We start from the raw sequence: 12,970 nt of genomic DNA on the forward strand, positions 1-12,970 counted from the left end.
TGAAGAAAGTGTTTGCAATAGATGGCTGATGCCCTAAAGATATGGAAGAAAAGCCAGGTGGTTTGTAAAGCACCAAAGGCTCGACAGAAACCATTTTACAAAAACATTCGGTTAACTCAGGCAAATGGATCCTTGCGTTCGGGACCAACTCTGCAGGAGAATTAAGGCAATAGGGAAAACTGCCTTAAATAGACACACATTATGCAAAGCAGAAAGTACAAATCATTGTGGATAAAATTCTTGGTAAAATCATGATTTCAAATTCAAGTCATTAATATGTATGCATACAATCACATATGTATTTCACTTGCAATGCTGAACAATGAGACTTTCATACTTTTGCCCTGTGCACCGGAACCTGAATACATTCTTTATGTAAATGGCATATTTCTTCCAAAGCTAAGAATGTGAACAATCACCAAGACAGGGGGAAGCTGGTTACATCCTTGCAGCCTTTACCAAATCTGACTTGCTCAAGTTCTATAACGTGTAACGTAACATGCAATGTGCTGAACATGTATGGCATGTGTTCATACAGCAGCCTCAGGGAAACCAGGGGAGGGTAACAGACCGTTGTGAACTTGAGACACAATGGTAATGGCTTTCATCAATATTTGCAAAACTTGAGAATGATGTCAAGCAAAACAAAGTGCCATCACCTCCACCCCTGGCAAATGTGGAAATGCAACAGACACGACTCCCACGGAGGACACACCAAGGACACAGACACGACTCCCACGGAGGACACACCAAGGACACAGACATGACTCCCACGGAGGACACACCAAGGACGTCTAGAGTCCGAGGGACCCCAACTGTGAGACGAATGAGGCAGGCAGAGCAACTAAAGCTACTACACAGCAGTGCTTTATAAAAATACTATCTTTTGTAAAAGTTCAAGAACTAGTAGTATATTTAACATATTTCTGTCTTTTCTATTGTTGCCACTGAATATAAAATTTTGCCCTAAATTAACTACATATTTGAGACCCTGAGGAATAAAACCAGACTAAGAACCTCACGTCAGGGTAGCTCTGCGGACTGCGGTATTGTCTAGAAAGCACGCACTACACACAGCCAGCGTTCTTGGAAGCAGGGCCTCTCAAGGATTAACATGGCTGGGTGGGGGAGCAGAGAAGTCGGGGCTGGGAGCCTGAGAGCCCTCCTGCTCCAGCTCCACACTGGATGGCAGGCTTCCTAGTACAACCAGGGACATGGCATCATGCTGCCCTTTAGGAATATATTATTCAAGAGTTCTCTATAAAGCACTTTGGACTCTCAACTATTGTTCTGAAATTACAATCAACAATTATTTGCTATTTTGATATCCCTCCCCTCTCATATACAAATAAAATGAAAAAAGAAATCATTTAAAACACCATCTTGGTGTTTACTTCTTTTCCCTGAACAGGCGCTCATGCCCCCTGTTGAGCTGCCTGGCATTAGGCCTGGTTGGGGTGCCAGCCTTCAGGCAGCAGCGTCACAGCGGCAGGTTCTGTGTGCACACATCTCCCCACGGACGGGCCGCCTCTAGTGCTCACACCTAGTGCCACAAACATCCACTACCTCAGAGGCAGCTCAAATTACGACAGTCACTTTGATACAAATCAAGGCATCCTCTCCTTTTCTACCAGTGTCTCACTGAAAAATAAAACAGAGGACCATGCCTAGCAATGAGAAAAAAGCAGATAAATACCACTCATAATCAAATCTGTGAGAAAATGCCACCCGATTCCCTACCTAAACATTAGACTTGAGTATAATCTTGTTCCTCCAAAAAGAAAGGCACTCAAAGTAACGCAGTTAATGTAGAGTCATTTTTTAAAGACACTATGTGATGTTACATAGAATTTGTGGGTTTATTTTTCCAACTCACTGCTTATGTGAACCTGACAGGCCAGTGCCCTCCCACACTTCTCCATCATATAGGATATCTTAGGAAGGGCAGAGTGGGGTGCGGAGAGCGCAGCATGACAAGGTTAAGGGAGGGCAGAGGGCAGCACATTGATGCTAGGGGAGGGTGGGGGGGAGGGTAAAACAGGGGGGAGGGCAGATGGGGAGGGCAGAGCAGGGGCAGGGCAGAGCAGGGGGAGGGCAGAGCAGGGAGGAGGGCAGAGCAGGGGCAGGGCAGAGCAGGGGGAGGGCAGAGCGGGGGGGGCAGAGTGAGGGGGAGGGCAGAGCGGGGGGAGGGCAGAGCGGGGAGAGGGCAGAGCAGGGGGAGGGCAGAGCAGGGGCGGGGGAGGGCAGAGCAGGGGGAGGGCAGAGCAGGGGGGAGGGCAGAGCGAGGGGGAGGGCAGAGCAGGGGGAGGGCAGAGAAGGGGTAGGGCAGAGCAGGGGGAGGGGAGAGTGAGGGGGAGGGCAGAGTGAGGGGGAGGGCAGAGCAGGGGGGAGGGCAGAGCAGGGGGAGGGCAGAGCAGGGGCAGGGCAGAGCAGGGGGGAGGGCAGAGCAGGGGCAGGGCAGAGCAGGGGCAGGGCAGAGCAGGGGGGAGGGCAGAGCAGGGGCAGGGCAGAGCAGGGGCAGAGCAGGGGGAGGGCAGAGCAGGGGCAGGGCAGAGCAGGGGGGAGGGCAGAGTGAGGGGGCAGGGCAGAGCGGGGACAGGGCAGAGCAGGGGGGAAGGCGGATGGGGGAGGGCAGAGGGCAGCACATTGACACTAGGGGAGGGCAGAGCAGGGGGGAGGGCAGAGCGGGGGGGAGGGCAGAGGGGGGAGGAAGGCGGATGGGGGAGGGCAGAGGGCAGCACATTGACGCTAGGGGAGGGCAGAGCAGGGGGGAGGGCAGAGCGGGGGGGAGGGTGGACGGGGGAGGGCAGAACGGAGGGAGGCCAGAATGGAGGGGGCAGCACAGCAAGCATTAAGGTTGCACAGCTCTGCTTGAGAAACAGAGACACAAGACAAAAGGTTCAGTTGTTACAATGTGGCCCAAATTTCTAGCATACTCTAAATATCTTGAAATTTTAAAATATAATTTTCTATTAACAAAATAATGGACTCAAATCAGCTTTCTGCAAAAATAAAATATCACATGTCAGTTCCTGTTACAGCGAAATCTATTTAGCATCTTTTATAGTTGGCAGAAACTACGATAGCAATTGCATTGCTGTATATATAGCTGGTAATAGTGGCATTCATAAATTGCATTTAGCCCATATGAGATATCATCTTGTGCTACATAACAGAAAAGTAGTACATCGATTATGTTTTTGCAGCAATATTAAAGGTTGTTTGATACTTACACACACAAACATAAGTACAATTTGACTCAACAAGCAGTCATGTGTAACTTGAACATACCCAGATAACACAAAGTCTACCACATACACTTTTCCTAGCAACTCCCACACGAATATTCACTACCTTTTGATTCCTTATTTTGTGTCACTCAAAGCCCTTCTCTGAAGGTTTCAGGGGCCTTTAGTGACTATCTATACACATGAAGTCCTTACATTAGAATTGTACCTTGCAAATAAAAACTATGATTGACAGTCTAGGCTCCAAGTTTCTGAAGGGTAATAATAGGGCAAATTAATCAGGTTTAAACCCATAAGCTTAAAAAAAAAAGGACTCACTTAAATTGAAGAAATAATCTATAATGTCCACAGTTCAAATTAGGAGAAATATAGAAACGCATAAAATGACTACCCATGCATAAATAAGAATCAACAAGTCACATAAAATTAAAAAATTTTCTCAGATGCCCCAAGTGCCTCTGGGTCTGTATCTTTTCTCCAATCCATTACATGAAGAAAAAGGAGTGTTCTTAACATGAGTGCGTGCCGCTACCACTGATAACGACAGTCCCATCCTTGACTAGGACTGAACACACGCACACAAGGCAACGGAGCAAAGCACTCGCTGGCTCATCTCAGGCTCATCTCCTTCACACTGGATCAACACATCAACCTCTCAATAATCCTTCCTTTCATCCAGTTTATCATCCATTAATTTAATAAGCATTTAATGAATCCTCACAATGTCCACGGCTTACATGAGAGTCTGGAAACACCCCCTCACTCAATCAGGTAACTAACAAACGCTGGGGAGAAGGCATGGTGAGATCTTACTAGTCATCTTGAGCTACTGTGATGGGACAATGATCCACTATTCTTCCAGTGAAAGGCAGATGAAATGTCTGTCAATCTAAACCAATTTCTCCTTTTAACAGTTAGAAATTTACAGGAAAATAAGACTAACACATCACTGAAAACAGACATGTCAAGTGATACTACATGCACTTCGAAGAGACAGCTTAAATATCAGCTATTTAGGAAAAATACAACCAGAAAGGGAAATTCTAACTTCCTCTGTGAATGAACTGTTGCAAACACAAATCTGAGAAACAAAGTAGCATACACCAGTCACATACTAACAGTATCCCTTGGATATTTGTATTGTTACTCCCTACCTCAAAGTTTCTTAGGAAGACAAGAGAATGAGAATATATGAAGGACTGTATGGCTTTGGAAAGGAGCAGGTTAGGAGCTTCAGCGAGTCGCGATGGGCGGCACACTGGGGGGAAGGGAAAGAGCTCCTGGAGAACTACAGAAACTCAGCTAAGCTTTCACTGGACACTGCCTACACGGGAGTCCTTTCACATCGAAGCGCAAGAGGCCCTGGGATCCAGAACACCAAAAGTGATGCTTAGAAAACAGGCAATACTGAGGCTAGACCCTGGCAACCTGCATGCGGTGGGACGGGCTGAAAGCTGCGTCTTCCGCGTGCTGCTCCCTCCCCTAGTCCTCAGAAGAGCTGGACAGAAAACATCTACTGGTTTTAGTCAGAGGTCTGCACAGACCTTGAGGTATGTGATTCAAAATACACCTCGTATATAAAGGACCATGGAATTATTATTACACTGGCAAGTCTGTTCTCACCTAAGTACTATGAAAGCCAAAAAAGAGTAATAAAACAAAACAAAAAACACAGGAGTAATTCTGTCCCAGGAGAAAACGTCTGCCTACGGGGGGCTAGAGAACACCTCCGGTGCTACCACTGGGCCACTCCAGGACGCCCCCCTCCAGGATGGTGCAGTGCTGGCTCTCTGCTGCCTTTACCAGCTTCCTTGTCACACGCTGCCAAGAAGCGCACAGGAAAAGCAGGCTGGCCACACTGACGTCCTGCGAACACGGGTGACAACAGAAAGCTTCCACACCTGAGGAGCTCTTGGAGGGACAGAGTCCCATGTTCTGGCATTCACTAAAAATAAGGGAGGAGATTACTTCCTATGGGTATGTTTGAAATCAGACAGACAAGAAAAACATACACGAACTAAGTGACAAAAAAAAAATCTGGAATGAGCTGGTGAAATAAAAGATCGTTTACAAAGGGGACAATAAGGAAGCAGACATTACCTGGCCCTTCCTGAGCCCAGCTTCACTGACCTGAAAAGCAGCCCTTGGTACGGAAAAGATCAGATGCAATTATTGACATGGATGCTTTGGTACCTCATCCCTAATTAGTGCAGTATCAAAGTGTTTTTGCTACATTTTAAAAATTAAGGTGGAAGAGCTAAGCTCCAGAGTTCTTTCTTAGTAACCTTTTAACAGTCACACCACACAACTTTACAACTCATCCAGTGTAATCCTAAGGAACCTACATGTTTTAAAGGAAGATTTTTAAAAAATAAATATCTTTCTGTGTTCATTTGTCCCAATTTTCATGAGTAAATTTACTAAGAAAAATGTTTTAATTAACCTAGTAACTAAAAATGGCATTCTAGGTTTTTGGGAAAAATAATGTTATAAATGCTGCTAAGTGTTTTGGCATTTACCAAATATGAGGTAAAGCAATCTATCAAAACTAGGACTAAAAATCATTTTCTAGTACTGCAATTACATAAACTCTTAAATTAGTTTTTTTTAAAATAACCATTTTAAAAATGGATATTGCATGGAAGCATATTTTCATATAAATTCTAATACTCTGACTTTGGTTATCTTAGTCTACAACTTGAGCAGAACATACTAGAGAAAAATTGGTTTCTAATTTCACATATCCATCCATCCAGCCAGCTTTTGAGTCTCAAAAATAACTAGATCAAATTACTCTGCATTTGTATTAACATTCTTTAGCTAAACTGTAACAAACATTTTTAATTACTGTTAAAGACCTGTGTGTGTGGAAGCTACACTGAAACGGGTGGATGTGCAAGTTGAACCAATTAGAGGAACCAAGTAAAAAGCTCCATGGACAGCAATAGGAAGGAAGACAAGTAGGAAATCACAACTTTAAAACTCATCGTTAGCAGGAAGAAATGATACAATTATTTTATCCCCAAAGGAATACCAGTTCTGAACAAAATAAATAAAATGAAACATTTACTATGGACTTTCAGCTTAGAGATGAAGACTCCTTAGCCTACAACAGCAAGCAGCTCATGCAAGCACGTAAATTAGAAAGGGAAGCAATATTGCACTAAGAAGGGAATTCTGAAGGATCGTTCCACCTTGTTCATTGGCTCAAAGTAACCAGCCATTTCCGGTATGCATTGGCATACTTGGCTTGCTCTACGTTCCGGCAAGTGGACAACACTTGATCAATGAATCTGTGTTCCATTTCTAGGCCTAGGGAGTCTGAGATCGGGGTCCGCTTCAAGCGCTTGGTTTCCTGGGAGTAGCCTTGCTTGCTGGGGTCATTCGGTCCGTCCACATCCATTGTCTGAGAAGTTGGGGGGCCTGCTGCGGTGAGGTGCAACGCACTCGCAGTGCCCCCAGGATTGTCTGCAGAGGGCAATGGAGTCCCGTGGTGATGAAACCTGCTGTTCAAATGATGCTGAAGGTAGAATACATGCCGTCTGCGAGGGAAGTGGACGAGGAAGAAAGTAAAATCATTTCTCAAAGCCAAACATTTCCAGGAAAAACAAACCTGGTGTGACTTTCCAAACCCCAGTTATGCGAAGGAAGGGGGAGAAACAATTGAGACCAAGTCTGAGAATTTGGGCCAAGCCTTCAATTCCAACTAACTGGGATACTGGTGACAGCATCATCCAGAAGGTACTGCGACAGTCAGTCCCTGAGCAGGATGAGCTGGTGGTGCCAGAAATCAGAACTCAAGGTGGCTCTTGGCCCAGCGTCTGCTGTGTGATTATACAAACAAAACCAAAAATGAACTGCATACGGCAGAAGACGAACAATTCAGAAACAATTCCCTCCAAGACCTACCTGAGGACCTCCCCCCACTTTTTTTTCTTTAAGATTTAGTTTTATTGGAAAGGCAGATTTATACAGAGAAAGAGAGAAAGATCTTCCATCTGTTGGTTCATACCCCATGGGGCTGCAATGGCCAGAGCTGAGCCGATTCAAAACCAGAAGCCAGAAGCCAGGAGCTTTTGTCGGGTCTCCCACACAGGTGCAGGGTCCCAAGGCTTTGGGCCATCCTCAACTGCTTTCCCGGGCCACAAGCAGGGAGCCAGGACATGAGCCAGTGCCCATATGGGAACTGGGCGCATTCAGAGCAGATTTAGCCACTGAGCCACTGGGCCAGGTCCCCGATGCCTTCTGATCCTTTCTTTAAACCCAGCTGCTGCACTTGGCCTAATACCTAGGAGTCAGCTCAACTTTCTGATATACACATTGCTACAGTCTTCACCCTTCCTATTGGTGGGGAAATGCTGGCTTCTCTGAGTAAAGCAGGGGAAAGACACAGTTCCTTTCCTTCCTCTCAGGAAAGCAGCTCTCCTGCCCTCACAATCATCCGATTCCATCTGTTAAAAACAAGGAGAGGTGTCCGGCTTCCTAGTTAAAATATTAGATACGACACCTGTGACTGACTTGGTAGGTCAGGCCTGGCTCCTGATGCCTGCAGCACTCACCTTAGGAAGCATGGGATGGTGGCTCACTTAGACTCTGCACCCAGGCAGAGCTGGCGGAGGTCTGCAAGTAACCCACTAGCTGACCACCTACGCCCGGAAGGCGGGGGTCTGCAGGTAACCCACTGGCTGACCACCTACTCCCGGAAGGCGGGGGTCTGCAAGTAACCCCACTGGTTGACCACCTACGCCCGGAAGGCGGAGGTCTGCAGGTAACCCACTGGCTGACCACCTACGCCCGGAAGGCGGGGGTCTGCAGGTAACCCACTGGCTGACCACCTACGCCCGGAAGGCGGGGGTCTGCAGGTAACCCACTGGCTGACCACCTACGCCCGGAAGGCGGGGGTCTGCAGGTAACCCACTGGCTGACCACCTACGCCCGGAAGGCGGGGGTCTGCAAGTAACCCCACTGGCTGACCACCTACTCCCGGAAGGCGGGGGTCTGCAGGTAACCCACTGGCTGACCACCTACGCCCGGAAGGCGGGGGTCTGCAGGTAACCCACTGGCTGACCACCTACGCCCGGAAGGCGGGGGTCTGCAGGTAACCCACTGGCTGACCACCTACGCCCGGAAGGCGGGGGTCTGCAGGTAACCCACTGGCTGACCACCTACGCCCGGAAGGCGGGGGTCTGCAGGTAACCCACTGGCTGACCACCTACGCCCGGAAGGCGGGGGTCTGCAGGTAACCCACTGGCTGACCACCTACGCCCAGAAGGCGGGGGTCTGCAGCTCTCACAATCCACTGCCAGCATGCAGGAAGCCGATGTCCCCTGGTCTTACCTATGACACCACAGAGTTTCATGTCCTGGATAAGAATCAATAAGATCAGTGGTGAATTCAACTTCTTCTTCTAGAAGATGAGGAGGATTTATCCTTGGTTCCGCTGCTGAAGCCGCTGCTGCTTCAGCGTTAGGAAGAACGGGGGCTGGCTCACTTCTCAAAGAGTTTTGCTCCACGGTAGAACTGTCCACCACAGTTTGGCTAATCAAAGACTTTAACAAAAACTGGCGGTAGTGAAATCCACTGTGGTCTGAAACATGCATAGATGCCCAACGTTTAGTAGAAGACAGTTCACCAAGAAGAATCTTGTGGGAAGGAAGAAAAGAGGAGTGAGAAGAGGAATTCCCAAAGGCTTTCCTGTCCATCAACCCCTCCAATTTACACTGGGCTCATTCCACGTTTTCTGACAATACTGGTCACACTACCATTTCGCATACAATGTTCAACATACAGTACTTTGTCTTAAAGGAAGCTTAACATCTGCTAGTTTTTCCTTACAAAGTGGTAGTGTTTTTGTTTGTGTCTTTTTTTTTTTTTTTGGTTTGACAGTTACAGATATTTAAGTTCTTTCATGGGATCCTGACATCCTTATTGGCCAACCTGTAAAATAATGGTAAACCTTAGGGTATTCCTTTATAAGTAGCAACACGTAAAAGGGAAACCATAAACTCAGGGGTTATTTTGATATAAAGTTTTATATACCTAATGAATACATACTAGACATATTTAATTTGGGTGAACATGTGCTACATCTGTTCAACAAGATTCAATTAGTTTTCTATCCTTTCTCTGTAAAAGTCTTGAGGGCAGAAACTTTTTTCACCAATGAATTTAAGAGTTTAACACAAAAACTTGTTGCATAAATGACAGAATTTTAAAGATCTCATGACTTTCACTTATTAGTCTCAAGTTCACTTTTAACACTAATCATAAATGAGGCAAAAAACAAATGAAAATTTAGCAGTGAATTGTTGAAATCTTTGTACTAACAGTCTTGCAAACTATAGAACTTCAAATGAGATGATAAAAGAAAAGGGGAAAATGGCTTTTGATTCAGTGAAAGGTAGACTGAGGGCCTACCACATTCCGCCAGAGGACTTCAGACCAGCTAAAGAAAAACAACAAAACCCAGGGAAACCGAGGGAAGCGGTGGATTAGAGAGAGGAGCACGAAGCTCGGCTGGCTGCCAGGGTCCTCCACGGTGCCTCCTCCCCACTTCTCCAACTCCTTTCTTCCCTAGAAGCAATCCTGCCTCACTCAGCCGAGGCACTTGCGTATTCTACCGTATGTATTAGGGAGTTTTCTGTGTGCTTTTTCATTCCCATGAAACACTGTCAACTGCTTCCGGTTTCTCAACCAATTCTCCAAATTACTTACTAATTTCTAATTGGTGTTTCTATCCCCCTACGACCACTAATGAATATCTAATGAATTAATATCTAATAAATATCTAAATAAATATGAAATGAATCAAAAAACAACTGAATGAAAAGCACCTAATACAACAGAGAGAATACTCCCAGAAGGATGACTACATCATATCACTAAGATGTTGTGGCCGCCAAGCACTGTATTTAGATTCCATCCTCATTTCAGTCTGGGAGACTTGCAATGGGACTTGGGAACCCCTATGTATCACCAAGCTCTGTTAACACCTGCTTAAGATATTTCTGCTTGCTTCCTTCTTTCTCTCCAGAAGAGAAAACTGTGAAAAGATAGCAAGCTGATTTAGTACATTAAGGCCCATAGCCAAAGACTGCCAAAAAAAGCATTCCAACTGTATAAGGCTTAGTAAATGTCTCATTTCTTGTTTGGTAAAAAAACAAGTTAATATTCAGTCTTCCTTGACTAGTTCAACACGCCTTTATTTCACTAAGGTATGAGACCTAAGGTTGTCAACAACTACACTGACAGGGAATGCAATCTTCTTTTTTCATTGTCAAGGTTTCTCTGGAAGTTTTCAGCTGCCTTAAAATTCTTGGCCTCCGGGCTATCAATTCCTCCCCTTTATTAAAGCCGTTAGAAGATGAGGACACACGGACATGCTGCCCCAGGAGCCGACGTGGCAGCCTACCTGGACGTCCAGCCTGGCCAGGTTTTGCAGAACCCAGATGCGATGGGACCACGCATTATAGTTGCTGGGGTATCTCCCCGCTGCTTCCCTACACACTTCCATCTCTTCCTGGATCAGCTGCCGCCTCCGTTCTGCAGGAACTGTTCCCGAAACTCCCTTGGTCACACAGGAAGGCCAGCAAGTTTGCTGAATTAGCTGTTGTAGCACCCACCGCCTGTCGCGACACCACATGGGAACAAGAACAAAGAAGACAAATCACAAAATTTCTTTTTTCATAATTTAATTTCCACTCACAAAAGCAGCAAAATGTTAGCTGCCAACAAGCCTGTTCTTGGAGACCAGGAGGGATGGTAACTTTGTTGTTGGGGGGATAAATCTTGGGATTTGGAGGGATGGTGATTTTGTTGTTTGAGGGAGAGGTAATTAAGTTAAGCAGCAAAGATGACTCAGGCAGGGGAGAGATAAGCAAATAGGAAAATGCTCTCTAAGATTTTAAAATGTGTTAAGGTATGATCCGTTCCAAAATGCTAACTTTAAACTCCACTTGGCCAGGAAATGGGAAGGGAGTTGGCGATACCTTTCTTAAGCTCAGTAGTATCGCAACAGGCATCGCTGGTTACCACCTTTCATCACACACCCATGCATCCCTCTGTGCTTATTCGTTTGCAAAGAAGAAGCTACATACTGACAGCATTCATTAAGCAAAATGTCTAGGTTACAGCAAAGTATCTGGCAGGAAACAAATACGACTAGGAATGAGTCAGCTCCCGGCTCTGGCTTGGTCCAGCTCTCACCGTGGTGGCCATTTGGAGAAAACCAGTGACGGGAGACTTCTCTACCTCTGCCTTTCAAATAAAAAAGGAAACCTTAAACACTCACACTCACTCTGTCTCTCTCCAGGCAAGCCAATAAATTAATGAATGTAAATCTAGCAGTGCCTTGTACCGCCATGTCGCTTTCTAAGCCCCCTTCCACAGAATGACACAGCTCTCTGAGCTTCACTGTCCAGGCTCCTCCTAGTGAGAAACAAAGCAGAACTAAAGGAGCTGATCTGCAACCCTAGGCCAAGGCACGGGAACAAGTAGCACACCTGAAGGGCCCCCAATTGAAGCAAGGTAAGGACAACGTTGGAAACTGACATTGGACTTCTTGGGAGGAACCTGTGCGTTCACGTTGGCCAGCGAGCCACACTATCCATGTCAGTGGGACAGCAGGAGTCGGGTGAGGCCCACAGCCAGGACTCAGTGCTCATGTGCCCTGGCTGGCTCCTTGCTTCAGGCTTGCAATCTAAAAACCTTCTTTGCATGTATACTCTTAGCAACTTCAGCTCAGCTCACACTACACTCATCTCAGCTTTAACTTCCTCTGTAAATTAACTTTACTAACCACAACCGTTACCACTACCGTCTTCACAAGGAACACAACCAGAAACCTTTAAAAACTCAAGCTGCTCATTATAATTGAGTATAAGTGCAATCTTCAAAACCACTTCAGATACTAAATGGTAATAACTAATATTTACTATTTATTATGTGCCCGGTACTCGGTAGAGTTCACATGTATTATCTCATGTACACGTAAACACTACTCTATAAAACAGGTGTAATTATCTCCTTTTACAAATAAACAGGGCCTAACAAGCTAAATAATTCCCAATGTGGCAAGAGATGAACTCAGCTTTAAGTTCTGGTAACCTTACCACAGAATCCACGCCCTGGCCCACAGACTGCACTTTTTTCTTCATTAATCTAAAATTTTAAGAAAGATTGGTAGATGGGGCCAATGCTGTGGCACAGCACGTTAAGCTGCCAATTCCAACATCAGCATCTCAGATGGGTATCAGTTTTACTTCTGCTGCTTTACTTCCCTCGTAGCTCCCTGCTAATGCACTCCAGAAAGCAATGGAAGGGTCCCAGGCCCTTGGGCTTCTGCGCCTGTGGTCAGCACACACCAAGCTGCAGGCTTCCGTCCGGCCCAACCCTGCCTGCTGCCCTCTCTTCTGCTTTAAAAACAGCAAAACAACAACAACAACAACTGTTACACTATAAATTAACTCCACCTGTGAATCCACGTTTCTGGACTCTTTGGAAATTTAGTTAAGGCCAATTTTCCCAGATATAAATCCTTAATAGGATTTAATGTGCCCGAGAGGATCAGCTCTTTCCTGCAAAAGAAAAACAACAAAAAACAGAAAAATGAAAGTGTTTAGTCTTTTTATCCAAACATTCTACATGGTTTTTAACATAACTTCATTATAAATTGAATGAGCACCAGTTAACAATAACAAAGACAAATGGCCACATCAGAATAA

General features: G+C 45.8%; 1 protein-coding gene across 1 annotated transcript in view; it reads right to left on the reverse strand.

Annotated features, from left to right (window-relative positions):
* Positions 1 to 5,617: 5,617 nt before the first annotated feature.
* The window catches only part of PTAR1 (protein prenyltransferase alpha subunit repeat containing 1), a 30,142-nt gene continuing 22,789 nt past the window's right edge, over positions 5,618 to 12,970 (reverse strand). The window contains exons 4-7 of the mRNA XM_058657314.1: positions 12,719 to 12,823; positions 10,660 to 10,873; positions 8,586 to 8,890; positions 5,618 to 6,790 (exon numbers count right to left, since the gene is read on the reverse strand). Of these exons, the coding sequence (XP_058513297.1) occupies positions 6,448 to 6,790; positions 8,586 to 8,890; positions 10,660 to 10,873; positions 12,719 to 12,823 (967 nt within the window). The 3' untranslated portion in view covers positions 5,618 to 6,447. The remainder of the gene's footprint in view (positions 6,791 to 8,585; positions 8,891 to 10,659; positions 10,874 to 12,718; positions 12,824 to 12,970) is intronic.

This window comes from Ochotona princeps, chromosome 31 (assembly GCF_030435755.1).
Source record: "Ochotona princeps isolate mOchPri1 chromosome 31, mOchPri1.hap1, whole genome shotgun sequence".
NCBI classification, from domain to species: Eukaryota; Metazoa; Chordata; class Mammalia; order Lagomorpha; family Ochotonidae; genus Ochotona; species Ochotona princeps.